The following is a 25,197-nucleotide window of genomic DNA, read 5'->3' as shown; positions in this document are numbered from 1 at the left end:
TATGTTCTCCCATGGGTATCTGGGGTTTTGTCTGTTATTAAGAGTCTGAGTGAGCTCATTTTGGTGAAGAGAGGTTGTTTGCTTGCTAAGAGAGCATTTGATGGCACTGAATGTAATACACTACATACAGAATAAATATCCAACATCCAGAGAATTTAATGTTGTTACTGTAGGGCATTTAGTGTGGTGGTTTCCTGCTAAACTTGATGAGTTCAGCAAGATTGGAGGATGGGCTTGAGCATTCATTGGAAATTTTTTCAGTGGAAAAGCTCCTTTTAGAATAGGCTGAAATTGCTTAATGATTGTTGCATAGGTTACAGCCTAAGGGTCATTCTTTATTTGGTCTGCTTTTAAATTAAAACTGGCCCATTTGCATTTTGTTGTTCTACACAGGCAAAACACTCAGGAGATGTGGGAGCAAGAGGCAGTTCAGTGTTGAGAGGAAAACTGAAATATAATTGTTAAAATTCTCAACAAAGACATTCGCCCATAACCCCCTCCTTCTTTTTTAATAAAACCTTGTCTCTGCCCCTGGGACAAAGGGGAGGCTTATTCTTCTTTGATAGATTGCTTTTTAGGGTTTGTCCATATGTGAGATTGCATTATTGAGCCAGCAGACCAGTTGCTTGCAGTTCTCCACTTCATCACTGCCTGCAATTATCAGCAGATAGCACAAAAACAGTCACAGTTTAGGTGGAGACAATACAGAGTGTGGTGTTGGGTCCCCAGGATGAGGTGAGAGATGAGAATTTGACTCCAAGTTCTCAGAAGGCTGATTTATTATGCTATGATATTATATTATAAGAAATGATACACTAAAACTATACTAAAGAAAAAGGAGACATCAGAAGGCTGAACAAGAATGCTAATGAAAGCTCATGACAGACTCAGAAAGTCTGACGCAGCTGATGGTGATTGGTCATTAATTAAAAACAATTTACATGTTTGGATAAATACTCTCCAGACCACATTCCAGAGCAGCAAAACATGGAGAAGCTCAGGCTTCTCATCTTGCCAGGAGAAGAAATCCTGGCAAAGGGATTTTTCAGAAAATATCATGGTGACAACAGAGCCACACACTCCATTTTCAGAAGGCTTCACACTGGTTTTATTCTAGCATGCATGCTTTTTATACATTCCTACAGAACTCATAAGTCCACACTTTACTCATTGGTCAGGAAAGACAAACAAAGTGCTCATTGGAATGGGCAGTTGCAGGTTTCTGTTATTTATCTGCCATGTTTTGATGCTGGTGCAATGCCAGTGCCCCCATGAAAATACATTCTCCCTGGTGTCTGCTGTGAGATGGGGCCAGGAATAGAGCAAAGCAGGTTCCAACTTGGGAATAAAAGGGAAAAAAACTTTATTAACTTACAGTATATAAAAGAAACACACAGAACTCAGGATGAAAACCTTCCAAACATTCCTCCTCCCCTGACCAAATTTCCAATACATCACAGTAAGACAAAACCTTGGATTCTCAATTCAGTTACCAGCCCTCAGACCACCAACTCTCAGTCCATCAACACCCTTCAGATAATCAATTCTCAGTTCATCAAGAAGAGAGGAGTCCCTCTTGTATCATAGGCTTCCCCAGGAAACACAGTTTGAGATCTTGTGTGTTTCTATGTCACTCGTGGCACTGCCCAGAGATCATTTGCCATCGTGACATCCTCCTTCCATGCCCAGTGCTCTCACCACTACACATGGACCAGAGCTGCTTCTAGAGTTCCCCTTTAAAGGATGCTTTGCCCAGTTCCAAAAAGAGCACAGTCTCTCACTTTTGGGACACCTGTCCCTCCCAAATTCACCCCCTGGGGCCGAGGGGGTCTCAGGAACAGAGGTGTTCTTCACTGAAGACGGAGGGCACCACCACCCTCCTCACCCGTTGTCTCTGTTCATGCACTCGTTCACATAACATCACTGCACTCTCTTGGCTCCAAGCCATTGCCTTCCCCTAAATGCAATCTCTGTATCCCAGGAAAAATGGTTCTGTCCATGGCTATAGAAGAAAAGTCCAGCCAAGGCCACTCCATCATCCCCTCCCACCTAGGATTCTTCTCAACTCCTCTCGTGGCCCATTTCTCCTTATCTCATCTCTATCTCTCTTCTCATTCAGCTCCAGGAGGATCAGCATTTGCAAGGTTTCCATCATCCAAGAAAAGGGTTCAAAATCTCAGGCTCTGCCTGTCCAGAGCTCCCATGGCTGCCCTGCTGGGCACCTGCTCAACACAGCCTCCCTTCTCCTCATCCTGATTCCATTTCACCAGGATATCTCCACAGCTGTCACTGATGCAACACCTTGTAGGATATTAGCCAAAGGATGGCTGTTTTGTCACAGAGACCCTGGCACTCGAAGCAGACCTGAATCACTAGTTTCAGGTGATTCTTTAATTTATTCAGAAGACCTGGCAGCTGTGTTCCCATCTACCTGCTCTGTTGTCCCAGGGCTTACTGGCAGAAAGAAGAGGGCACAGAGCAACCTGTTTGCACCTTCTTGAAATATTGGCTTCAAGGTCTCATCAGCTTAAACCTTGTGCTCCCTCATCACTTGTTCACATTAATAATCTTTGTGACATTACAAATGGCTGTGAGAGCCAGGTGCAGCCACCACTTCTCTGCAAAAAGCCAGGCCAGTCCTGCCTCTCCAGAGAAAAGGATTATGTGAGTTTCAAGGATGCAGAGCTGGGTGCATTGCATGGAATAGTATAAAAAAGAAGAGCCAAGGCTGTGGCATTCGTTTTCAAGGTGGCACAGGCTCTCTCTCTCTCTGGGGTGGCTCCCTGATGTGTCTCAGTGCTCCTCCACCCTTCCATCCTGCAGGGCCTTCACCTCCCCTCTCTGTCCAAGGCCCTGGCCTACCTCACCAGGCCCCATGGCTTCCCCTCTCTCGACGATCTGACCTCTTTCACAGACGGAACCAAGAGAGCTTCCCTTGGGAGTTCTCTGCTTTTAACCCCCTGAGCTGGGCAGGGCAGCTCTGACCTTCACCCACCTGAACCAAGAGAGCTTCCCTGAGAGTTCTCTGCTTTTAACCCCCTGTGTTCTCAGAGGCATATCCATGTCCCCAGTGGCCACACCAGGTGCCAATATTCAAATCTGAGCACCCATTGGTTTGACCACAACATCCCAAAAAACTCACTTCCTCTCAAACCAGGACATTATCCTTTTTTCTTTCTCGGTTTCTATGTCAATGACCTTAGTAGGAAATTCTTTCAGGGTGAACATGGATCCTCTTATCAGACTTTTCTCTGGCTCACAAAAGTCACTGTAAAACCTCTTCCATGTAGGGTTGGTGCCATTTTCCTTTTCAGACTTAAGGCACGACAGTGCAGTGACAGGCAGAAATATGCAGATGTGTTAAAAATGTATAAAAGCACCTGCTCTGTAGCTAAAAATATCAAATTAGGGCCAGTATGCAAATCTGAAGGTAAGCTATTAGACTTGGTGTGGAAAGGTGCAGTGTCTGCCCAGTTTCAGGTTTAATGTTAATTTTCATTGCTTTCCTCAAATCCATCATGAAAGCCTTTTGCATTGTGCTGAGAATATATTTCTTACACAATACTTATGGTGGTAATTCCTGCCAGCCAAGGATTTATAATCAGGCTTTGAAAAATGTATTCTTTAAAGTAAGAAGAATAAAAAAGATTTTTCCATCTACTCTTTAAAGTAAGAAGAATAAAAAAGATTTTTCCATCTACTCAGTTCCTGGTGCACACTAGTGAAGCTGTGTAGTCTAATCCAAGGAGCTGATGAAATAAAAGGGAGATAACAATAGATTAACTTTGATTTGTTGGACTGTATTACATGTTTATCTCCCAGAAACACACACTCTGGAGCTGAACTTTCACAAGTTTAATTTCAGTCTTTGTGTCCAGGCCATCTAATGGTCAGCCTTTTGCTGTGCTCATCTTAGAAAGCACAGGCACTTGATCATGTTTTTAAATTTTTTATCAAAAAACAAATGTCTGAAAACTGGCACACATCTTCAATAGAAGAGATAAACCTGCTCCCCAAATGGTAGTTCTTTTTAATTCACAGATGTGCAAGCTCAATCAACAACAGCAATAATAAAATAAAAAAATCACAGTTTTGGAGTTGTTCATGATGAAGTTTTGGGAGTTTCTTTTTTCATTTAGCATTGAACAATAAAGCAGACAGTAAATTTTAAACAATTATTTTATGCAACTTTGTTTTTCTTTAGCTTTGTAAGCAGTTCTATTTTCTTTCTTCTCCTTCTCGACTTCACTGTGGGAAATAAGAGAGGGGAAGAATTATTTTTTAAATCTAAAAACTTACCTTTTTAAAATATATCCTCTGATTTTTTTCTTGCTGAAATATATCCTCTGATCTTTTCTTACTTGTGTAAAGTGAGTGTAAAAAATGCACTCCAGTTGTGAGGGCAGAATGAGCAGTGGGACGAGAGGTTGGCACTGGGAGCTAAGACATTCTTCCTTATGTTGCTTAAGGGGGTAAGAGGAGTGTGCTGGTTATATTTAAATATTCAAATCTGCACACTCACCAGATTTCTTGAAGCTTGTAGCAGTGAGGATACATCAAAATATTTTTTCAGTGTCTTACTTCCCACACTGACCACATCCCCCAAGGAATGGTCGTGCTTAGGAGCTGGGGCTGCCTGCTCCTGATCCTTCCTGGGGGCTCAGAAACATTCCCATTCCAGGTGTTTTACCACCAGGCACCAGAGGCTCAGGTCACACATCCCAGGGGAGGGTGGAGAAAGAGGTGAAATCACTCAGGTGTAGCCAGATGTGTCACTGTCATAAAATCCCTTTGCCAGGATTTCTTCTCTTGGGAAGCTGAGAAGCCTCAGAGAAAAATGAAAACAATAATTATCTGATTGCTCCTCCTGTGTTTTGCTGCTTTGGAATTTGGTTGGAGACTGTTTATCCAACAGGTGATTGTTTGATTGGTTTCATGTGAATTGTTTTAACTTAATGACCAATCACTGTCCAGCTGTGTCAGGACTCTGGCGAGAGTCACAAGTTTTTCATTATTATCTTGTTAAGCTTTCTGTAAGTATCCTTTCTCTATTCTTTAGTATAGTTTCAGTACAGCATTCTTTACTATAATATAATAACATAAAATAATGAATTAGCCTTCTAAGAACATGGAGTCAGATTCATAATTTCCTTCCTGCCACGGGGGACCCCAAGAAAATACCACCCAGGTGCCCTCCTGATCAATGCAAGTCTGACTGTCTGGGTTTTTACAGCAGCAGAATTAGGCTAGAATTAAATTACTTTGAAGAAACACAACAAATTTGGTTTAAAGGACAAAGGGAAACAGCAGCTTCATGTGAAGCAGCATGGTCCTGACAGAAGCTGCTTTGATTTGCTGAGGCTTTGGAAGATGGGTGGGAGGGAACCCAATTCTGCAAATGCAGGCCAGCCTTTGGGTGGTTGCTTTTGCCCTTTTTCTTTGTTTCTGTACACAAAATGTGCCACCACAGGCACAGCTTAGGTACAAATACACGTGTAATGTTGAGGGGTGGAGCAGGGTGTGATCCTGGTGGGGGCTGTGTCTCTCCAGGGGCTGCTGTGTGGGGACAGATTCCATCCCTGAGGTCACAGAAATTTGGCAAACACTGCATGGGAAAGCTGGGAGGAAAAGCTCGCGGGGTGTCCCTGTTCCACAATCAGTGAGTGGGATGCTCAAGCAGTTGGCAATTGCAGTTAGGAAAGGTCACAGGGGACCTCGAGGTAGAAACAGAATTCCAGGGAGCGCTGGAATAAAAATCCTGGTTTATAAACAAGATTTTATCAGGCAGTCTTGGTGCTGGGTTTTTGTTGGCACGCACAGAAGTTTGATAAAGTTAACTCTGTTAGTATATTTAGATTTCTGTAGGGCATTTGACATAGTGCCAGGCAGCATTGTGAGTAAAACCATGTGTGATTATTAAATCCATGTTGCCCATATCCACTGGATTAAGACTGCCTGAAAGATCACCAAAAACCTCCAAGTTGGAAATGAGGAATACTCATCTAATGAAGCTGCTTAATTTGTGCTCATTTCAGGGGGATCTGCGTTCAGCCCAGTGCAAACCAGTACCTGTGTCTGGGAAAGAAATGTAAAATCATTGTCATAGAAAATTATGGGAAAGTTAAGGAAATTATTAAAACAAAACAAAATAAACCCTCAAAACCTAGGAGGATATTTGAAGGCTACTCATGTCAAGGCCTTGCCTTTATTATGGGAACCCCTGGTTCAGAAAGCAGGGCAGGAGAGTGGAATCAATCTCAGGAAAAACAGATTTACAGCAGAGCTATGCTTGAAGGCCCAGAAAAACATCAGACCACAGACTTCTAATATACACAGGTCTTTCATATCTCAATATAAATGCAATTGCTAAAATCTAATTCCTCTTTGGTTGTAAGGTGAGCAACATTTCATCTTGATATAATCTCTGGTGCAAGGGAAATTCTTGATACACATCTTTAAGATGTATCTTATATGTGCATTAGTTTGGTTTTTAAGCACTGTCACCTTTAAGTGGTTTTTATTTGTGTGCGGTTTATAAGCTAAACTCAGTTACAGGCACAGATTTTCCATATGAGAAAAACAGAAATCCTTCAAAGCGGGGGAACTTTGCTTGAAGAAACACTTTCCTGTTGGTGAAATTGACGATTGCAATTCTTGGAGCTCTCAGGTGTCAGCATTAGTTACCCACAGTGGAGCTAATGGAACCAATCCTCAATTCTTAGATGAGCTATTACTCCAGATAAAGGAATAAATCTGGAATGAGGGGTTAGAATGACTGGCCTTGAAGCAGTCTGATTTCTTATTTACACAGTTATTGCCTGTCAGAACTCAGTGCATCTTTTTGGGTATCCAGAGTTGCTGAGGACCCCGCTGGGGGGCTCAGAGACCCTGGCATGCTGCCCAGAACACCTGGGGATTTGATTGTGACCCTTGGAGCAAGTTGCCAGCTTGGTATGAGGATGTGAAAGTCACACAGATTTGAATGGTGTAATGATAAAATATGCACAAGGTGAAAATGTAGATTTTAGGACTTTTGGTATGGGGGTTATGGGGACAAGATGCAGGAATCTGGGCATGTCCAGCCTTTCTTCTTCTTCTTCTTGTTCTCCATTTTCTGCAGTGATGTTGGCACTTTGGGATTGGTTTAGAGTAGAAGTGCACTGTCTAACACAGGTGATAGGTATTGGGAATTAAGTGTAAATATGTTATATGTAGTGTGTAGTATAAAAAGACAACACAGAGTGTCTGTGGCTGCCCTGCTGAGCAGATCTCAGCTGGGCAGAAAGAAAATTTTATAGATAAGAATTAATAAACAACCTCAAGACCAAAAATGAAGAGTCCAGACTCGTTCTTCAGTTGTGTGGCCAAAGCAGAGACATCCTGCACATCTCAGGGCAGCAAATATCAACCAAAACCTGAGAATTGCCTGTGGTGATCTCTGTCTTTAAAACACCAGACTGGCTCAGGCTGGAGGTGGCACTTGGTTTTCAGAGGTTATTTCTTGTAGCACTTGTAACCTCAGATTATGTGGATTCAGGGAGGAAACACTCATTGAAAAACGTGTCACAAGCAGTGTTCTGGTCAGAAGGGAGGAATCCATGAGGAGTGAATGTGGATCTTGCATTTTGCATCTCACATGGATCACATGCATTAGGCTGCAGCTGCATTTGGATGTGGCAGTGGCATTCTGAGGTATTCATATTTTTGTGAGCTGAGCACAAGTACAAACCCCTTGTTCCCACCTTCCCTTGGTGTTTCTCCCAGTCAGGGGCTGTGTGGGATGTTAACCCTTGTTTGGGGCCAGGGACTGCTCCAGCATTCTTGGATCCACTCTCCCAAAATCCCCTCCAGCCGAGGCTGGAAATGAAACCCCAATTATTCTGATGGTGATTTGGCTGCGTGGCACAAGAGGGAGCTCCAGGTTCAAATTGCTGCTGAATATTCATAGATTGTACAGAACATCACCAGCCAGGCTCTGGTTTAAATTGCTCAGTGTATTAGACTTAACTATAAAATTACAATTTCAAGAATGTAACAGTTTAATGAAACTGAAACTACTTGATTTTTTCCATTAGAATCCCTACAAACTGGCTTTTTCCTCTCTGCTGAGTTAATACAGTAATTCACAAAGAGCTGCTTTTTTGTAAACCTGCTCAGCTCTTACAATGATGTACAGAATGCAGTGTGAGAACTTCAGGAGTGCTCACTCCACGAGCTTTGGCACTGGAGCAGTGATGCTGTGCCACCAACTTGTGATGGGAGTGCAGGTACTGATCACTCTGCAGCAATAATGTGCTGCTGTTATTCAAAATTACATTAAATGGAACTGCTCTTCCTCACCAGTTGTGATTGGCATGTCAGATGAGCACAAGGAAGTGACAGAAAATTACTGCACTGCCTTTCCAATTAGAACTGAGAAGTCTTGAGCTTCTTTCCTGCCCCAAATCAGTGTTCAGTGCTAATTGTCACTGTCCTTCCCTCACAGCAGTGTGCAGCACTGTTGATTGGTGACTCCAGGAATGTCACAAACATCCAGGGCACACACCTGGGACTGGGACTGGTGTTCTGCCACAAAAACTAGAAGTGGCTTTTTTTTTTGATATTGCCAAGCTTAAAAGTTGGGGTTTTTTTCCTTTTTTTCTTTTTTTTTCAAATTTTTTTTATCAGAAATTGCTGTTTGTTTGCTTTGTAAGGAAATGTGGTAATCCACTCCTTTGATACAAAACCATGGCCAAGGCCAGGAGTTTGCTAGAGAATTACAGCTGTGGGTGTTATTTCAGTCACCAGGTGCTTTGGGTCTCTCCCCTGTAACTCCTAGAAGACATCCCAGCCTTCTGAACACTGGATCTGCCTCACGACATCCCTCTTGTTGGGGGGAAAATTCCTTCTGTGCCTTGTTTTTGGGAAAGCCAGTGAAAGGTACACCAGCCTGACTAGGGTGTAAAGGACAATATATATTTAGGGAGGAAAGGTGTGAATTGAAAGCTTGGGGCTACAAGCTGGCATCCTAGCTCAGAAAATACCTTTTGTTGGCTTTACAGTGCAAGTTAAAAGTCAGGCAGTTGCCAGAGGCAGGAATTGAGGGCTAAATGTGTTGGGGAGCTGATCTTCCCTGGCAATTCCAATGTGCCTCCTGCAGTTGGGAGAAATTACAAATGAGGCAGATTAGAGCTGCTGGAGACTAAGCAAGTAAAGCTGCAGGAATAATTGAAGCAGCAGTTCTGCCTTCCCCATCTCCCTGAAAAGCACAGAGTGGGGAAAGGTTTGTTTAATGCTGTATTGGATTGAACTCTGCCATTGCATTTCCAATTTCCTCTGTACTTGAAGAGATCTGTGGAAGGAGCAGTGAATTTACCTTCTCTTTGTAAAAATAAAATCTGGGGGCAGTTTATGGCACACTGGGCTCTAATTATCACTAAATAATGAGGTTGCCAATAAAAGGCTTTTCATTTCCACTCCCGCAGCATACAGTTGTGGGATTAATCCCTGCCCCTTACTGGAGGAGCAGCTCTGGTGCTCCTGAGGTCCTGCTTGTGAGCCCAGGCCCCTTCTGGGGGAGCCCAGAGCCTTTGCAGGGCACATGGGCTGGGCTGGGACCCTGCCCTGCCCTGGCACAGTTTGAGGCTGCATTTCCATGTCAGTGCTGTGCTGGCAGCCTCTCATTGCTGCTCTGGTTAACCTGGAAGAAACACAGGGCAGGTTTCAGTGAGGCAGGTGGAAACAGGTTTTATGGTTAAAATGCTTCCTCTGAATTAAAAAAAAAAAAAAAAAAAAAAAAAAAAAAAAAAGCCACCATGGAACAGGTACAGAGATTGTGTGATCACTCTGAGTCACAGAGACCCTGCAAGGGATGCTCAGCCTTTGTTGTGCCCTGTAGCCACCAAAACTCTGAGACACCGTCTCTGCTGTGCCATGCATGTGTGTGACAGATGCTGCTCCTTCCCTGCAGGGACAGCTGCTGCTCCAAGAACTGCTTTTTAAATTTCCTTCTCTGACAGAGGCAGTCACAAGCAGTTGCCCACCAGCCCCATAAACCCTGAACACAGCAAAGTGCTGGCCTTGCCTTGGGCTGGAGGGGCTCTGTGGCTGTGGCAGTGTCACTGCAGGCTGGTCACAGCTCCAGCCATGCTGCTCTGCCCAAGCTCACCATCAGACTGTGATGCTGCAGGGATTCTCAGCTTTCTGTGGGATAGCTGAGGTAAGCAGGACTTACCTGTTGGCTTTCAGCTGTTTCCTTATGCTGGTTACTTTCTTTTTAGTGTTTTTTTTCTCCTTTGATTGATTCACAGAAGTTTAAGAGAGGAGAAAGACATGGGATTCTCATTCCCTTCTGAGGCGTCCATGTGCTAAGGGAAGTGAAAAGCCAGGACGGAAAATGTGCAGAAATTGGCTATGCCTCCTCAGCAAGGCAGTCCTGCCGCTGCTCCCCCTCTGCTCTAGGGCTGGGCTGGGACACCTGGCAGGGCTTTGGGCATTCACAGAGAGCCTGGGCTGCCCCTGAGAGCAGCCTGTGCTCCAGGCTCTGTGCTGCTAAAGGTCAGTGATGCCTCTCAGAAACACAGCACAGACCCCTCAGTTCCCCACTAACCTGCTTGGGGAGCTGTGAGCATCCCAGCATCACCCTCCAGCTTCTGGGGGTGGGCTATCAACCAGGGGCTGGTTGGATGTGGCATTCACATTCTCTAATAAATCCCTTCAGACAGGATTTTCTCCTGGGAAGCTGAGAAGCCTCAGAGAAAAGGAAAACAATTCTGATCTCATTTGCTTCTCCTGTGCTGTGCTCATGTGGAATGTGTTTGGAGATTGTTTACCCACAGGTGATTGTTCCATTGCATTCTGCTGGGAGTTGTTTTCACTCTTTGGCCAATCAGGGCCAAACTGTGTCAGGGCTCTGGAGAGAGTCAGGAGTTTTCATTATTATCTTTTTAGCATTCTGTAAGTATCCTTGCTGTATTCTTTAGTATAGTATAGTATTCTTTAATATAGTATAGTATTCTTTAATATAATATAGTACCATAAAGTAATAAATTAGCTTTCTGAGAACATGGAGTCAGATTCATCATTCCTGCCTTTGTTGGGGCTTCCCTGCTAATACAACATTTGCACTGATGGATGTGATGTGTCTGTCTGTCTGCATGCTGCAAGCAGTGCCCAGCTTACATCCAGGAGTGTTCCCCATGGATCTGTGCACACACACAAGACCAGAACTGAGATTTGCAGCCCATGAGTGTGGGAACCCCCAGTGCAAGGGCAGAGAGCTTTGTGAAGGGGATGTGCCAGCTGGGAGCCAATTCCCTGGCACTGGGGTGGCACAAGGCAGAGGAGTGCAGGTCCCAGCTCGGCCCAGAGCTGCAGCTCCTTTGGCTGCATCCCCATGGTGTGACCCCCCTGTTGTGCTCTCACTGGTGCCTTGTGCAGGCTGGCCTAGAACAGAGACCAGACAGAGCTAAAGAATAAAGCAGGGATTTATTAAAAGGCCTCAATGGATGCACCTTGGGCAGCACAAGAGCCCAGCCAGGGCTGCACCCAGGATGAGCCAAAATGGTCACAAAATGCACAGCTGGGCACGGGGTCTGTCACTGTGATCAGCTCTGCTCCATTTGCACCTTGCAGTTCATTGTCCCATTCCAGCTTTAGCCCATGCAGTCCCATCTGTCACAGACATCTTTTATGAAAAATCCTTTCCTTAGGATTTTTCCTCCTGAGAAGCTGAGACCTCAGGAACAAAATGTAAACAATGATTATCTGCTGCTGTGGAATGCAACAGGTGCATCTGTGATTGGTCTCATGTGGTTGTTTCTAATTAATGGCCAATCACAGGCAGCTGGCTTGGACAGAGAGGCTGATACACAAGCCTTTGTTATCATTCTCTCCTATTCTATTCTTAGCCAGCCTTCTAATGAAATCCTTTCTTCTATTCTTTTAGTATAGTTTTAATGTAATATATATCATAAAATAATAAATCAGCCTTCTGAAACATGGAGTCAGATCCTCGTCTCTTCCCTTATTCAAAAACCCCTGTGAACACGGTCACACCCATCCCTCTTGTTTTTCCTCTCTCCAGCCCACGATGTTTGTGCTCCTGGGTTGAGATTTGGATCATTTGTCCTCGGTGCCCAGCTGGAGCAGGAATTGTTTTGTCTCCCTGCTCTGTGCACAGAGCTCACCATCCCTGATATGAAGCCCAGACCCACACACTAAAGAATATAGAATCTGAAAAAATAGAAAAGCTAAAACCTGAGGCATGATCACAAGTGGCTTTTAGTTCTGCTTCTACAAGTTCCAGGCTCATCCCTTGTAGAGCAGTGGCATTAAGCCACAGGCTTTGATTGCCTAACAAATTTGGCCTGTGCTGGGCTAATCATCCTGTAATTTGTAATAATTTTACCTTATCTTTTTATGTGGATCATATATTGCTCTATTCAAGATGAAAACCAGTAAAACACTGATTAAATGGTTTTTTCCTCATGCAATTTGCTGTGTTTGCACCACTTGCCAGGGGGAGAGCTGTCATTAGAGTTTCAGATGCTTTTCCAAAATAAATGAGAGACCATTATTGCTGAGCATTACTGTCTGCATGGAGGCAAGTAATTTTTGGTAGTATTTAGTCTCATGCCAAACAGAAACTTGTAAGTGTATGTAAAACTAGACAGACACATTGGAATATCCTGTACACCTCAAGGATTCATGAACTCTTAGTTTAGACAGTAAGAGTGAAAATCAGGTGAAATAGTTTACCTTTTCCCAAATTGATCCTTATTTTTTTATTATTTTTTTGCCATGGCAAAAAGAAATTATTCATCTAAAATGCAAGCAATAAACTATTTCCTCACCCCTGCACCTCTTTTGATTAATTTTAATCAAATTTGAAAAACTTTTATCATTTATCAATTGTTCTTTAAATGCAATCTCAAAGTAGAGGATTGACAAGTTAAACAAATGTCTGCAGAAAATACTTTGCCATTCCCTACAGGGAACACTTGTCTTGTTTTAATGACTTCAAACCAGCTTGGTTCCTAGCTTGTTAACCTGGTTGTTCTGTTGAAAGATTTTCTGTGCACTGGTGGGACATGACAGTCAATACTCTCTTCTCCTGCCTTTGTCCAGCATAATTTCCAAAGCCTGTGGATTTGTGCATGGAGTGATTTCTCTGTGTAAATCTGACATAATTGTCCATCACCAGTGTCCTTGTGCTATGCTGGCCATCATATCCAAAAGAGAATTAAGTATCCAGCATTAGCTGTGCAGGCTTGCAGGGTTTTCCCCCCACTGAAAAGCAGTTGTAATATTTGTGTGATATTCAGTGACTAATGCCATTTCCATCTGCATTCAGCAGTACCAGCCCAACCCACCCTCTGTAAGTTCTTCAGATACCTCCAGCATGGATGAGGCTGCAGACAACAGGAGTTTGTTCAGATCCTATTGTAAATGTTGAAATGTCACATGCTTTCCTTTTTTGTCCCATCGTTACATCATTTATTCTTCTATTATTTGTTTTCTCCTTGGTCCTTGCTGTTAATCATGGCAGTATTTTTAGCACACACATAACAAGTGGTGCTTTGTTAGCCCATAGCTGTGCCACAACAAACTGCCTGCTATTCTCTCATTCCTTTTGTCTTGTGTTCAAAATTACTTTGGTTCTCTGTGTTCTCTAATACTGTACACATCTTAAAAAAGAAAAAGGGAAAAAGAGACTTCCTGTCTCATTTTTTTTTTCTCCTTTTCCCCCCCCGATTTTTTGGCAGAAAAGCAAAAGTTGTGCTTTTTTTGTCTCCCTGGTATCTGCAGGCTTTTCCTGATGGCTGAGTTTGTCCTTCCCATGCTGAGGGGTGTCAGCCCCACTGTGTGTGGGGGGCAAAACCACTCAGCAACCCCTTGAAAACCACACAGGTCAGGGCAGCTGTGAGCTTGAGCAGAGAGCTCTGTCTGCTCAGCCAGGGCAGCCACTTGAAGCTCTCAGCTCCTTTTTGAGCCAGGCTGGTCCCACTCAAGCCTCAAGTGTTTCCTGATGTCCCCAGAGAGGACCAGGAGCTGCTGGATGCTCCTGAGCGCTGAGCCTTGTCCTGGAAAGTGGGACAGAGTTTGGTTCCTTGTCCATTGCAATCCTCCAAGTGTGAATTTACATTTTGTAGGCCCAGATGATCAGTGGGAATGGGACGGAGCAGGGTCCTTTTAGGATCTCTGCTTAAGGCACTGTCACTTCATCCCCTGAATATAAACTGGGAAGAGCAGAATTATTGCTGTTATTGCTATTACAGAATTATCTGTCACTGCTAAACAGATTATTTGTGATTATGCTTACATGCCAAAAAAGGGCTTTCTGTAGGGCCATCCCTGCAACCTGACCTTTTCTGTTATGTGCAGCACTGTGTCCTGTCAGGCTTGGGTTTTTCTCTGTTGTGTCATTAATTCTATTTATTTTTCTCTTTTCAGCTGTCTACCCCCTTTAGCTAACCAGTTAAACATGCATGTTTGTGAGTGTGCCACATGGTGTGTGTGAATTGCAGACGGTTTGAGTTTACCTTGGTGAGCCTCCTGATCTGCCCTGGGCTTGCTTGCTTGGGGATTTCATACTGAGGATTCTGATTTTGTCTGCATCCAACACAGAGGGTGGCAGCTCTTGCAGGGGTTTGAGGGAAGGGAATCTCTGAAACAGAAATCAAAACTTTAGAAGAAACCAACTTACAACTAGGTCAGAAGTGGCTCCTCTTCCCATTTGCGATGGTCTACCTTAAAAATAACCATCAAAAATAAGATTGTGCATCCCCTGACTGAACTGGCAGCTTGGGTTTTCAAGAAGAGGACATTTGTAGCAAGGGGAAAGGGATTCCCTGCCCTTATTTTTCTCCTTAGCTCTTCTTCTGCACAATATTTTGTGGTGTATGCATTTGTGTGCATTAAATGTGTTTCCCTCAACAATGTGGTTTTGCTGCTGTTAATCCTGCAGTGAACTTGTGTGAATTTGTGTTGCTTTTTGTCTCTCTGTGGCAGCAAAGTATAAAATCTTGAACTCAGGATTGTGACCTTTCTGCAAAATCAAGGGGGAGAGGTGCTAAATTTCAGAAGGGAACAGTTTTAACCAGACATAAATCTCCAGCAGTATTAGCAGAAAAATTGAACAGTATAGGTCAAATAAATGGATTTTTGTATAAATATTTTCTGTTCCAGTTTTGTGATGACAGGAAAATCTTTCTACATTTGACCTCTCTTCTAGTGCAGTTATTTTGTGAGAAGTACCAAACACTGGAGCAAGGAAAACAATGCTTTGTGTTTAACAACAAAAACATGAATAGGGGCTGCTCAGTTTCCCACATTTCTCTAAAGCTCTTCAACCTTGACCTGGGTAAACATTTGTCTTGGACAAGTGCAAAGACATTCTGCTCTCCATAACTGGACCCTACTTGCCCTTTACTACTACTGACATTTTCTGCAGTGTTTTCAGGAGGAATAAATACAGTGATTTTTGCTACATACTGAAATACTGCATCAAATATTGCGTTAGGTAAAAGCTAGAACAAATGAAAAGTGCTGCTATAACAGTGCTTCTAAGCCATGAAGGCACTGGAGAGGGGATTGCTGAGCCCATGCCCTGTGGTGCCAGGGTGGCAGAGGCTTTGGTGAGCCTGGAGGAGTGAGGAGGGCTCCAGGCTGAGCCCAGTCGGTGCCTGGAGCTGTGGGAAATCCATTTCCCACATTCAGTCATCCCCAGTGGCTCCAGGCTGAGCCCAATCAGTGCCTGAAGCTGTGGGAAATCCATTTCCCACATTCAGCCATCCCCAGTGGCTCAGGATTTGCTGAGTGCACTTGTTTTACTCTTAGTGGGACAATAACTGTGAGTTGTCCTGCTCCATGTCAGGAGAAAATAAACACGGGCAGGAGACCTTTCTCCTTTTTAATGCCTTTATTAAAAGTGATCAGCTTGGGTGGGGAGAACCGACGGGTCAGTGCTCACGTGGCCACTGTTCCCAGGATTGACTTGGAGGAGGAGAAGGAGGAAGAGGAGTGCAGCTTCATCCACTGGGCTGTGGGTAGAGCTGGGGGGTCTCTCCTCACAAAAGTATCAGGAGATTCCCTGCTTTTCAGTTCAACATTCGAGGTTGTCTGTCCGGCCAACAACTTTTAGGTTAGGGTGAGGGGTAAAAAGGGTCTTGGCAGATACTGGATTCTGTTCCTTACGTCTAGACATTGCTTTGATTCAGAAATTTTGTGTTGGCTCGTTGATTTTAGGGGTTTTTGGCTAGGTTTGGTGAGGGATCCCTCCAGCTGCATGCTGGATCCGATGTCATTTCCATGCCAAATCAATGTCCCTTCCTCTTCCTCTGGGTGCCATCCTCCAGGAAGCAGCAGGGTGTCACTGGACAAAAGGGGAATTCTTAACCATCAACGACAGGTAGTTAATGAAAAGGACAGGTGATTACAACAACAAACAGTTAGAATTCCACCCTGGCAGCAACTGGCCCAACCTGTGACTCTGCAGCCTTTTAAAAACATGGGCAGCTGTTCTACTCATAACATCAGGCAGTTGCAAATGGAACAAATTGGGTGAAATGTGTAGGTCTGCTGGTAGCTTCTGCAGTACAGAACAGGCAGCTTCTGCAGTAAAATACAGATTCCTCTACCAAGAATAAAACTTGGGGGCTTTGGAATGATGATTTCAGCTCCCTGTCTTGCTGGTGGAAAAGGTGAAGCAAAAGGGAAGCAGTTTAAGACCCCTTGAGTCAGGAGACTTGGAGCTCTTGGTGTCTGATCCCTTTCTGTACAGCACTAAGATCGCCTGATTACTTTTCCTTCTGTAAAATTTAGCGCCACCATCTTTGTGATGAAGTTTTTACCCTGGAAATAGGAATAACTTGGAGCTCTGTACCCTGCACTAGTAAGGTAATAGGTAAATAACTTTTCCATTTGAGACTCCAGGACAAACACCTGCTCTGAGGTGTTAAGGGTGGGCAGAAACAGAGACAGATAAGAATTGCATTGAATATATTGCACAAATAGATAGGAAAAACTGTGTAAGAGAATGAAATCTGGCCAAAGCCAGGGGGATCAGCAAGGGCTTGGAGGGCAGAGTTCAGCCTCTGAGCTGGGTTCATCCAGAGCTGCACTTCATGTACTCATTATTGGCAGCTGCTCTCTAATCCCCCACGTGTATCCACGTGCATTTGGAGAAACTGGCTTCTGAGGAAAGCTGCAATTTTGACCTCAGTATTAATCTATTTCTGTTTTGTTTTGTTTTGTTTTGCTTTTAATGAGCCACAGGCAAGGTCTTCTCCCTGTGACATATGTGGACAGTGTGCAAATTAGGACATTTTCCATTTTGCTTCATAAAAATTCCTATGCTGGGATCGCAGAATATCCTTTTGTATAGCCATGGTCATCTGTCAAGGCTAATTGTTAAGTGTCTGCAACCAGGGTTTTTAGAAAAGCAATTGGATTCTTGCTGCCTTGGCCTGTCTAAAATCCTGTCAAGCAAATAATGTGAACCCTTGCTCCATGCTCATTCTTTCTCCTCTGCTAAGTTTGGTTTTTGTTTTTATTTGCTTTCTGCTATTATTTTTTTCTTGTAAGAGTTCAAGTCCTCTCCTCTCCTGAGAGTGTACTTGGTGCTGAGTCAGTGCTGTTTTCCACCAGTGTTTTCCCTCTGGCAGGTTCAGAACTTGGGCATCCCCATTTGCTGTGCCAGGCCCCAAGAGGGGCAGCATCGCTCCCTCCCTCAGGATTTATCCTGGCTCTGCTCTCTTTGTACTCGAGTGTGGTGGTGTTCACAGGGGTCCCAGGATGAGGGAAGAGATGAGAATCTTGACTCCATGTTTCAGAAGGCCGATTTATTATTTTCTTTTAATATTCTATTAAAAGAAAATAATATATTATAATTACACTAAAGAATAGAAGAAAGGATTTTATCAGAAGGTTAGTAAGGAATAGAAAGGAATGATAATAAAATCTTGTGACTGATTAAAGAGTCTGACAGCTGGACTGTGATTGGTCATTAATTAAAAAAAAAACTACTAATCCCAGATGCACCTGTTGCATTCCACAGCAGCAGATAACCATTGTTTGCATTTTGTTTCTGAGGCCTCCCAGCTTCTCAGGAGAAAAGTCTTAGCAAAAGGATTTTTCATAAAATATGTGTGTGACACTCAAGGAAGGTTCTCTCCTGGCCTGGGAATTGCTGAGGAAAAGGTGCTTCAGATGAGCTTTACTTTTCCCTTAGGAATGGCCCCAGATGTTACTTTGATAAGTTTATAATTTTTGTTTACTGTTCTATTTTCTGTTCTGTTTCTCGAGTCATTATAGTGGGGAATGCTCTTTCTGCCTCCAGTTCCCAGTTAGGTTATCAGCTTTGGGTTTGTATCATTTTCATTGCTCATTCCATTCCCTGTGATGGCTACAGAGATTTGTGTTTGTGTGTTTGTGCCATTTCTGTGGCCTGAAGAGTTTATTTCACTTGAAACCAAAGAGCTTTCCTACCTGATGGTATTCCAACCAAGTACTTCCTTTCCCTTGACATAATAAAGATTGTCCAATTAACTTCTGCAAATTTCTGTGCTGTGCCTTGAGGTAACTTTTCCTAGCTGTAGGAGAAGTTACCTCAATGAAGGCTGTTGCACCAACAATCTGGAATAATATTTTTTTGCAACACTCTTCAAGCATTTGCAATATTCTGTGAAGCTCCAGTCAGTACATTTTCAGCATGATTTTGGACAAACTGATGAACACATCTTTTTGGAGGCTGACATCTCTTAAATGTACCCCCTCTTGTTGGTTTTCACTGATTTTCAGGGTGTTCATGGGCTGGCATCATCCAGTCACTCAAAGCCATCTGGTGACTTGGTTTTTGTAGCTGCAGTCTTAAAACTGTCTTTATAATCTAGACTACAGGAGCTCTTTTTCAGCCCTGTAGAAGTGGAGAAAGACCATTTGAAATGCTATTTGCCTTTGTGATTTTCCTTTTCTAATTATCCCATTAGCACACTGCATTTGTCTCATCGTTTTCCATAATTGCTAATAAATAAGATTATTTGTGAAACTTCCACTGGAGCCCATTAGAATAGTTCTGGCAGAGATGAAATTCTCATCGTGTCAGTTCTGCTTCACAAAATCTTCAGGGCAGCTAAAACTCATTATGTGCCAGACTTGAGCTTTCTTGTAATCTGTTGGCAGTTATTTAATATTTCAAAATGAACTCTTTCCATAGGTATTTTTCAAAGGAGAAACATTTCTCTCAGAGAATGTTGCAGCAGTGTGCTCAGCTGATTGTGTAGAATACATGAAATCCTTTTGTTTTCCTTTGTGCATCCGGATTTTACCCTGGTGACTGCAGCTCCTCCAGCAGAATTGTACTCTGGTGTAAATGCCATGGTTCTTTCCTCAAAAACCAGCCATGTGTTCAAACTCAGCAGCAACTCAGGAAAACAACATTTTCCTCCTTCCTTTGAGTTTCCCATGGGTGACAAGCACCTGTGATAACCAGGGGAGGGGTTTGTGTTTGCCATGTGCTCTGCTTTACTGTGTGAAGGAGTGGGCAGAGGGGTCAGTGAGATCAAAGCTGATAATCCTGATGAATTATGTCACATTCTGCAGCTTATCTCACTGCTTTTACTAGTTGGTGCACGTTTCTGTGTTCCCTGAATTGGGAAGAAAACAAGGATTGCAGAGCCCTGTAGGTCAGAGGGTCGCATGCTCCAGGGGCTGCGTCTGAAAACTGCAAAGGAAATGTCCAAAAATTATAAATTTGGGGACACCACTGACTGCTGCAGATCGTCAGTGGATTCATACACTTGAATTTCAGGCAAACCATTCCAGCCCAGGGGTCAAATTATGAATAAATACAAGACAAAGCACACCATCTGGTGAACCATGTCTGATGTGACTGAATTCGTTTTCCAGGGGATCTCAAGGCTGCTTAAGTGGCTTCTCCATGTTTCCCATTGCTCCTCAGTAAATGGCACATTGAGAGCTCTTCCCTTGCGTCTCCCCATCACTTTTAACCCCTGAGTCACTCAGGGTGGGTGCTGAACTGTGCTCAGGGTTGTGCTGGAGCAAACAGGCTCTGCACCCTGGCAAGCACAGCTGTATTTGACTTTGAGAAAACTTTGCTTCCTTTTCATATTAGGAATTTAAAAAGACACATTTCAGAAAAGCATCTGGCTTTTTAAAATGCCTTTTTTTTACTCAGATATCTTAATTTATCTTTACTTATTGATAAAATATAAACATATGCCTTCAACTGAAATGCAGTCTGTATGTAAACAGCATTTCACTTTTTATCTTTTTTTAAACTTGAGATGAGCCTTACCTAAGATCTAAAAAATTGATACTGTTTTTTGAAATACTGAAATGCTGGGTTTGGGAGGCTGCTGGGGTTTTTTTTATAATTTGCTTTTGGGTTTTTTTTAAGTATCATAGCTTAGCCTGATCAGTCAATGGAATAACATTGGCCTGAGGCTTGAGGTCTGGATGGAAATTCTGTCTGCAGGAGCTGTTCCTGGGCTCCAGGGTAACAGTTACTTTCAGGAGTGCTCCAGTGACAATATTTTAATCCAGCTTTCCTGGACATTCCTGCTGACATTTCTGGGTTTAGTTGGAATAAAGTACTAGAGCTGTAACTAGAGTTAACAATTCTATACTACAATATTTCAGTTAAATTGCAGGTTATTAAATAAAGCAAGCCAATTCCTGATCTTACTTAATGTACATTTCCAGTAATTCAGGATCTGATGTCAACAACAAAAAATGGTTTAGATAGTGCAAAGGAGTAAAATAATCAGATTATATTTCAGGAAATGTATAGTGTTTATTTCAAAGCATTTTAAGGTGGTACAGAGGTAGTAGAAGGCTCTGCAGGGTGGTGCTTTGAGTCAGATGGACAAAAGGGCTGTTCCTGGTGAGGCTTTGGCTCTTGGCTGGGATGGGCTGGGGATTGCTCCCTTCTTGCTGGGTGTGCAGTTCTCCTGCAGTTCTGTGCCCTTCCTCCTCCTCTTCCTCAGGAGCTGGAGTCCCTCTTCTCTGAAATCACCATCTTCTCTGGAATCACTCTCTTGTCTGAAATCACCCTCTCCTGCTTGCTCTGAGCCTCCCCAGGCTCAGGGTTCTTCTGGCAGGAATCTCCCAGGGAGAGCACACAGGACAGCACAGCTTGGAATCACATTTTTATAAAATGAATTGCACTCTGTACACATCAGGACAGCAGCATCTAAGCAGAAATATTTTGTCATCTGCCACTCATTTTTTTTTCATAATTTCTGTTGCTACTGGTTGAACAATTCCACTGTGATCAACAAGGGCTAAAACAGGTATTTATGGGAAAACCCAAGAGCTGCCTTTGTGCCCTGCAAATCTTTTGCCTCCTTTCCAACCAGCTTTTTACCCCATTCACGAGGCAGATCCCATCTGTTTCACACTCTGGTTGCTTTTCTGCTTTTCCACTTGGGCAGACTGTTGTATTCACAGGGGCTCCCAACGAGGGGAGAAAATGATGCATCTGACTCCATCTTATCAGAAGGTTCATTAATTACTTTATTATACTATATTATTCTATACTATATTACACTGTGTTACATTACATCTAAACTGAATCTGCCAAGCACTCAGCTTCACAGAACTGCCCAGAATCTGTGACTGTCACCCAGCATTCCTGACACACACACCTGGCCCTGACAGGCCAAGGAAACAAAACCCCATCACTGTGGCTAAACCATCTCCACATTGCATTCTGCTTTGGCACAAACACAGGCACAGCAAATTATAAGAATTGTGTTTTCTTTCTCTGATGTTCAGAGAATGTGAAATCCAGAAATATTCTTGGGAAGAACTGTGCCTTGCTTTTCTCTGTGAAGAGAAATGTGGCGACACCAGACCAGAGCTGGGCCACCTCTGATGTGCTGCTGGTGGCACCAGGGAGGCGAAGGAGCTGAAGCAGGATTCACACAGATTCCATGCAGTCTGTGACACGTGGAGTTTAGTAAAGCTATGTGATGAATCTGTGAGCAGTCTGGACAACAGCAATATCTGTGCATGATGCATGCTTATCTCCAGAGCTTTAAAGAGGGAGTTCGTAATCATGGGTGGAACTTCAAGGATAGGAGAGCCCCTTTGCCTCCATGGGCTGTGAAGTCACTCCCTCCCTCCAAATGGTCCTGCTCTCCTGGTGATGTGTGTGTGGAAGGGAGGATTTAGCAGGAAAGGATAGGATAGCAGGTTTTGAAGGGAGGATTTAGCAGGATTTAAAGGACAGGAGAGCCCCTGTCTCCATGGGCTGTGACCTCACTCACTCCCTCCCTCCAAGTGGCCCTGTTCTCCTGGTGATGATGTGTGGAAGGGAGATTTTAGCAGCAGTAGCAGTAGGTTTGAGCTGCCTGAGCTTACCTTTGCCCATTTTGGTCCCTTTGAGGGCTCTGGCATTGGTGCTGCTGCTGGCTCTGAACTCTCCATGTTTGTACAAACTCCATGCACTGCTGTAGGTCTGTAATTGCACTTAGGGGCAGTTAATGGAGCCTGGTGATTCATGGGGGAAAAAACAATGTAATTCGCCAAAAAACACCCCAGCCAACCCACAGGTTTCTTTACCCTGGGTTGTAGTGATGGTGATGTAAGCCTGCTGAGAAATTCCAACAGCCCTAACCAGGGACTGAATGCAGAGCAGTCAGGAGCAGTGAAAAGGAAAACCCTTGCATTTTGCTGCTGTGGATGAGTTTCTGATCACACAAAGCAGCACACACAGGGCATCCCCAAACAGACTGGAGGAGGCCAGGAGGTGACCCATTCAATTAAATTTCTCCTGTTTTACAACACGATGATCTCAGGAAACTGTGTCACATGTCCCTGTGCTTCCACAGTGGGTCACCATGAGTTTGTTTTCACATGATGAACTGTGTTGAGCATTCAAATAATATGATTTGTGAATAAAGGTAAAGGCAGGTAAGATGCAGCAGGGTTGTAATATTGTCCAAATGCATTGATGTGGATTTTTACACTCTACACCACCCTTGGCTTCACAGTAATAGTTCAGCTGAGCTCTTCCTGGGGACACAGGCCCAGCTGGGTCTGCTTCTAAGATCTGAGCCCTGCCATCATTTTGGGTGTGTTATTGCATTGGAAAGCTTATCCTTCAGATTAGTTTACACATCTATGAGTTATTGCCAAGAAAAAATAGAGCATTGTCTTTAAAAGGCTCAGTGAACAAAAAAATACCATCTCAGTGCAAAAGATTTTCCTTAACCATTTGTCCAGTCAATACTGTCTAGCTATTAAGTCAAAACATGATTTTTCTCAATTCTCTGTTCTAAACAATTTTTTTCTTTTTTTTTTTTTTTTTCCTGAGAAGTGACATTTATTGAGTTTATTGAGAAAGCAGGACACTCTCAGTTATTTTGTTTTCTAAGCCACCCCTTTAGCAGCAGTGTCCTACAGTGTGTTCTGCCCCAAATTTTCCCCATCAGGGTACCCTGGTGGAGCCCCAGCCCAAGCAGGATTTGAAAATACGTTTGTGGGGTGTTCCCAGAAAGGACTGGCATGTCACATTCACATTCTCTGAAAAATCCCTTCACCCAGGATTTTCTCCTGGGAAGCTGAGAAGCCTCAGAGAAAAAGAAAACAATTCTGATCTCATTTGCTTCTCCTGTGTTGTGCTCATGTGGAATGTGTTTGGAGATTGTTTACCCGCAGGTCATTGTTCCATTGGATTCTGCTGGGAGTTGTTTTCACTCTTTGGCCAATCAGGGCCAAACTGTGTCAGGGCTCTGGAGAGAGTCAGGAGTTTTCATTATTATCTTTTTAGCATTCTGGAAGTGTCCTTTCTGTATTCTTTAGTATAGTAAAGTATTCTTTAATATAATATAGTATAATTAAGTAATAAATTAGTGTAATAAAGTAATAATATAGTATGATAAAGTAATAATATAGTATAATAAAGTAATAAATTAGCCTTCTGAGCACATGGAGTCAGATTCATCATTCCTCCCTGTACCCCACAAATGCAGAACTGGCAGGAGTAGTTCAGTCCCCAGCCAGTGAGAGGGATCTGCTGTTCCTCAGGAGAGCAGGGCCTGCTCAGAGGGAATTGCTGTCTGTGTTCCATGCCTGGGGAGGCCCAGCACAGATGAGGCTCCTTGGAGCTCTGGAGAGCAGCAGCTGCTGCTGTGCTGTGTCCCCAGAGTTTGTCCCCAGTGTCCCCAGCTCCTCTGGCAGGAAGATTCTAATTCACACTTTGATTATCAATTTTTTTCAAATCCCACCCCCCCGTTCATTGGAATTTGTTTCAATCTAATAAAACATCATTTCTGTCTTAAATGCCCCTAGTTTCTGCAATAACCTAAGAGTGAATATTTGGAAACTATCAGCTTTAACTGCTGCATGGAAGAACTTGAGAATGTTAGTTACAAAGGTTCAGATATTAAATTATGAATGAAACAAACCTCTCCATGGTTTATGAAATTGCTGTTGGTTCATGACTTGAATAGTTAAAGTGGTAAATGATACTGCAAGGAACTGTGACTTTTATTCTGGTTGGTGTATTTTAAAACATAAATATTTATAATAAATTTCATTCCCATTTGCAAAACATTTTCTTTCTGTAAGTCCCCTGTAATACGATTCTTGATTCTGATGGATGTGGTTTCACTCACTGATCTGTTATTTCTTCTGTTTTTCAGTTATACCAGCAGAGTTGTTTCCAATGGACTGAAAGCACAAATTAATAATCCAGAGCTGAAAGTCAGAGGATTGGACCCACTCATCAAAAATTTAATTGATAAACTTCAGCACTTTAATCAAGTAAGTAAGTTTTCCAAGATAAAAGCATTTTATCATGGAGCTGAGGGTGAGTTCTAAAGGTGGAGATTCATACTCATATTCCATCATCATATTGCACCTTGCAGGACTGTTTCTAGTTCCATTTAGAACTTGTTTCTAGTTCCATTTCTCTCTCAGCAATGCCTGTCCTATTCCATAGCATTTCTTACCTCAAGGTTTGCATACAGATACACACTAGGTGAGCTTTCTCAAGCTTTGAAAATTCTCTACAAATCCATTTCCCACACTCAGGGGTGTGGATACCAGCAGATCAAACCCAAAATGAGCCTGTGAGGGTGTGACAGCCATACTGGAAATGCTCAAGTCAGGACAGAGGCAAGGTGAATTCCAAGATTAATTCACCTTGCCTCTAGAAAAGCATTTTCTTCACAGGCCTTCTTCTGCCCA

General features: G+C 43.2%; 1 protein-coding gene and 2 long non-coding RNA genes across 4 annotated transcripts in view; 1 reads left to right on the top strand and 2 right to left on the bottom strand.

The window, feature by feature from the left end:
- Nucleotides 1–25,197, top strand: part of LOC135451489 (glypican-5-like) — a 366,422-nt gene that overhangs the window by 183,820 nt on the left and 157,405 nt on the right. For both annotated transcript variants that reach the window (XM_064720749.1, XM_064720748.1), the window contains one exon: nt 24,651–24,771. In XM_064720749.1, the coding sequence (XP_064576819.1) occupies nt 24,651–24,771 (121 nt within the window). The remainder of the gene's footprint in view (nt 1–24,650; nt 24,772–25,197) is intronic.
- On the bottom strand, nt 4,105–4,780 carry LOC135451491 (uncharacterized). The gene is made up of 3 exons (XR_010441339.1): nt 4,582–4,780; nt 4,362–4,463; nt 4,105–4,248 (listed from the first exon to the last, which is right to left on the bottom strand). It is a non-coding gene; the product is annotated as an uncharacterized LOC135451491 (long non-coding RNA).
- LOC135451490 (uncharacterized) lies at nt 7,917–10,711 on the bottom strand. Its single transcript, XR_010441338.1, has 3 exons — nt 10,589–10,711; nt 10,214–10,346; nt 7,917–9,679 (listed from the first exon to the last, which is right to left on the bottom strand). It is a non-coding gene; the product is annotated as an uncharacterized LOC135451490 (long non-coding RNA).

The sequence above is a fragment of the Zonotrichia leucophrys genome, chromosome 9 (genome assembly GCF_028769735.1).
Source record: "Zonotrichia leucophrys gambelii isolate GWCS_2022_RI chromosome 9, RI_Zleu_2.0, whole genome shotgun sequence".
NCBI lineage: Eukaryota > Metazoa > Chordata > Aves > Passeriformes > Passerellidae > Zonotrichia > Zonotrichia leucophrys.
Note: the sequence above shows the minus strand (reverse complement) of the source record. Positions and strands in the feature narration are given on the sequence as shown.